The sequence below is a fragment of the Triticum urartu genome, chromosome 7, assembly GCF_003073215.2.
Source record: "Triticum urartu cultivar G1812 chromosome 7, Tu2.1, whole genome shotgun sequence".
In the NCBI taxonomy this organism is placed as follows: domain Eukaryota; kingdom Viridiplantae; phylum Streptophyta; class Magnoliopsida; order Poales; family Poaceae; genus Triticum; species Triticum urartu.
Window position 1 is genome coordinate 157,995,513 of NC_053028.1, and position 3,022 is coordinate 157,998,534.

The 3,022-nt window shown below is 49.1% G+C and overlaps 1 protein-coding gene across 1 annotated transcript; it reads left to right on the plus strand.

Moving 5' to 3' along the window:
• Positions 1 to 317: 317 nt before the first annotated feature.
• LOC125524164 lies at positions 318 to 2,982 on the plus strand. The gene is made up of 4 exons (XM_048689233.1): positions 318 to 670; positions 1,729 to 1,971; positions 2,536 to 2,709; positions 2,822 to 2,982. The coding sequence occupies exons 1-4, from the start codon at positions 488 to 490 to the stop codon at positions 2,930 to 2,932; spliced, it is 711 nt and encodes a 236-aa protein (XP_048545190.1). The 5' UTR covers positions 318 to 487; the 3' UTR covers positions 2,933 to 2,982.
• The last annotated feature ends 40 nt before the right edge of the window (positions 2,983 to 3,022 follow it).

Here is a 3,022-nt window from a genome sequence, read left to right on the forward strand (position 1 = left end):
TTGCAGTAGCACCGCCGGCGAAGGAAAACGTTTTCCACGTGAAGGCAGCGAGCAAACGGCAAACGGCAAACGGCAAACGCGACCACACACACGCCATCCATCGGCCACGCCGTAACCGTGCGCCCGAATGCGGCCAGGCTCCACCTGTCACGCGACCCGACGCGGCTGACAGCCGTGCTCCCGCGGCCCCGCCACTTTATCCACACCCGGGCGGCCCCCACCGCCCCCGCCGACGCGCGGGCCCCGTCCCCGGCCCCCACCCGTCATCGTCACGCTCCCGCTCGCGAGCCCGGCGACTATTTCTGGAAGGACCCTTCTCTCCCCCCAAAGGCCACCCAGAGCTCCCCCCTCTCCGTCTTCCTCATTCGCGCCGCCCCTCTCTCGAATCATTCGCCCCGCCGCGCCGCCCGCCGGCCGCCGATCCGATCCGATTCGACTCGACCAGCGCGCCGCCGTGGCAGGGCCGGGGTTCCGCCGATCGACCCCCATGGTGCAGCTCCCGGCCATGGGGAAGCGCCAGCACCCGGAGGCGGCCGAGCCGCCCTTGGCGTCGCCGGCCGCCGCTGTGAAGATGGAGGCGGACGAGCTCCGGGACTTCGACTACGGCCCGCTCGGCAAGCGCGCCCGCCCGGCCCAGCCCTCGCCGCCCCCGCCCCCGCCCCCGCACCAGGTAGATCCGCGCTCGCCGTGCTCCAGGTCTTCCCTTTCGCGCGCCCGTTCGCGGCCGTGCTGGATTCCGCGCTGGGGTTGCTCCTGCTGGGCGTCGAGCAGGAGAGCTTTCATGCGAGCTCGTGGCGGTTTTCTGTGCTATCGGGAGCTGTCGAGCCCTTTCGCGTGGCGTTACGCGTTTGATTTTGACCATCGCTGTTGATTCAGCAATAGAGGTGGCTGCAGTGGGGAGTGGTCTGCGTGGATTAACTCAGTGGTGTGGATTGCAGTGGCCAAGCTGCTGTTATAGAGGGATTTCCTTTTTGTGAGAACAATGGGCATTCACGTTAGTATTCATTCTCGAATCATCGGGGTTGATGGATGCAAGTTAGATCCTGTTGATGTCCCTATGGTTCGGTAGGTTCACAGTCTGCTTCTAGGTGGCGCAGCGCTTATTGAATGGCTGGACGTGTATCTCCATGGGATTCTATGTAGAGGCTGGTATTACCGTTTGACTTGGAGGCCACCTAGCAATCTCAAGGTTTACATAGGTTTGCTGTGGATGGCTGACGGGTTGAGTCGACTTTGTATGGTTGGTCGATTTGGTTTGGTTTTTTGGATGTTGGAAACTGCTTGGTTCCTTAGGAGATTGGGGAAATGTTTCAGAGACAATTAGAAATGTAATTAGGGAAAGAGGTGATACCTGTCGCCCCATTGGAAGTGGATGCTGCAGTTGCTGGTCAATTATCTGCTTAACATGCAAGGTGCTAAGCAAAATCCTTCATAGAGTTTCATGGGATACAGTAGGAGTTGCTACTGTTCAAGGTAGATGACGTCAGTGTGCAAGTCAAGAAAAAATGTGAATATCTATGAGCCAAAATAAATGGATCAATATTTGTTCTCTCGAAATTTACCGGGGTGCATTCTTGTTTGTTGTTACTATAGCTCTTTTGAGGTGTTTGTGATATCTAGTCTCGGTAGTTTACTGTTTAAAGTTTGTTAATAAAGTAGATTAATTAGGATTTTTTTTATGATCGACATATTTGGGATTCATAGTTTGTATGCGTACATGAATTGCAGGACATGTATCACAATGTACTTGATGAACCTAGCCCATTGGGTCTTCGGCTGAAAAAAAGTCCATCTCTGTTGGATCTCATTCAGATGAGGCTTTCTCAAGCAAATTCCGATGCAGGACAGTCCTCTACGGACAATGCTGAGCCTTCCAAGAAGAAAGACCTTAAATCTGGTACATCATCAGCTGGTGAACGGTTGAAAGCATCAAACTTTCCTGCAAGTGTATTGAAAATAGGCAAATGGGAGGTAAGGAAATCTATGTTAGCTGAAATATACTTATTTATGACAATTCTGCCAGCATCTGTCTTTTGGTACTTTGGTGTATTCTGTTTGGCCTTCTTTAGGTTTGATGCTGGTGATGCTTTATTGAGGTACAGTTGGTATATGAAACACTTATGGTCTTGTAAATTGTTGCTGTGACGATTCTATATATCTGTAAAACTTTTAAGCTCATACACAGAGAATTGAAATGTTGGTTCTTGTTTGTAGTGTCGAGTCTTAGTGGAACTTCGATGTATTCCTGTCCAATTTGCTAGTATTTTTGCTCGAGCAGTCAGTCAGTTGCCCAAAATTCAGTATCTGTATGTTAATGATTACTGCAGTACTCCCTCCGTTCGAAAAAACTTGTCCCAAGCTTGTCCCTCAAATGGATGTATCTAGCACTAACTTGGTGTTAGATACATCCATTTGAGGGACAAGCTTTTTCGGACGGAGGGAGTACATATTAACTAGTGTTCAGTTGCATATATAACAGCCTGCCTGGACAATCTTTGGCCTTAACTGTCTTAATTTGATTTTATCTCTGAGCAGTACACATCCAAATATGAAGGTGATTTGGTAGCAAAATGTTACTTCGCGAAGCATAAACTTGTATGGGAAGTTCTGGAAGGTGGTCTCAAGAGTAAAATTGAAATTCAGTGGTCAGATATAACTGCTTTGAAGGTAACTTTGCCTGAAATTGGAGATGGATCCTTGGATGTGATGGTAAGTTTATCCAGAAGATGCATATGCTTATTAGTCTTATTTTTTTAATTGTTCTCTTATTATTTTACTACCTCGTTTTCTGAGGAGTTCCCATTTTTTTATGCTTATACAGCTGGCTCGACCACCTCTCTTTTTCAAAGAGACGGATCCTCAACCAAGAAAGCATACATTGTGGCAGGCTACTTCAGATTTCACTTGTGGCCAAGCAAGTATGAACAGGTAAATGATTATTCAGTGTTTTGCATTATGTACTGAGAGTGAAGCTTCATGCAAAGTGTTCTTTTTTTGGGGGGGGGGGGGGGTTGAAATCTGC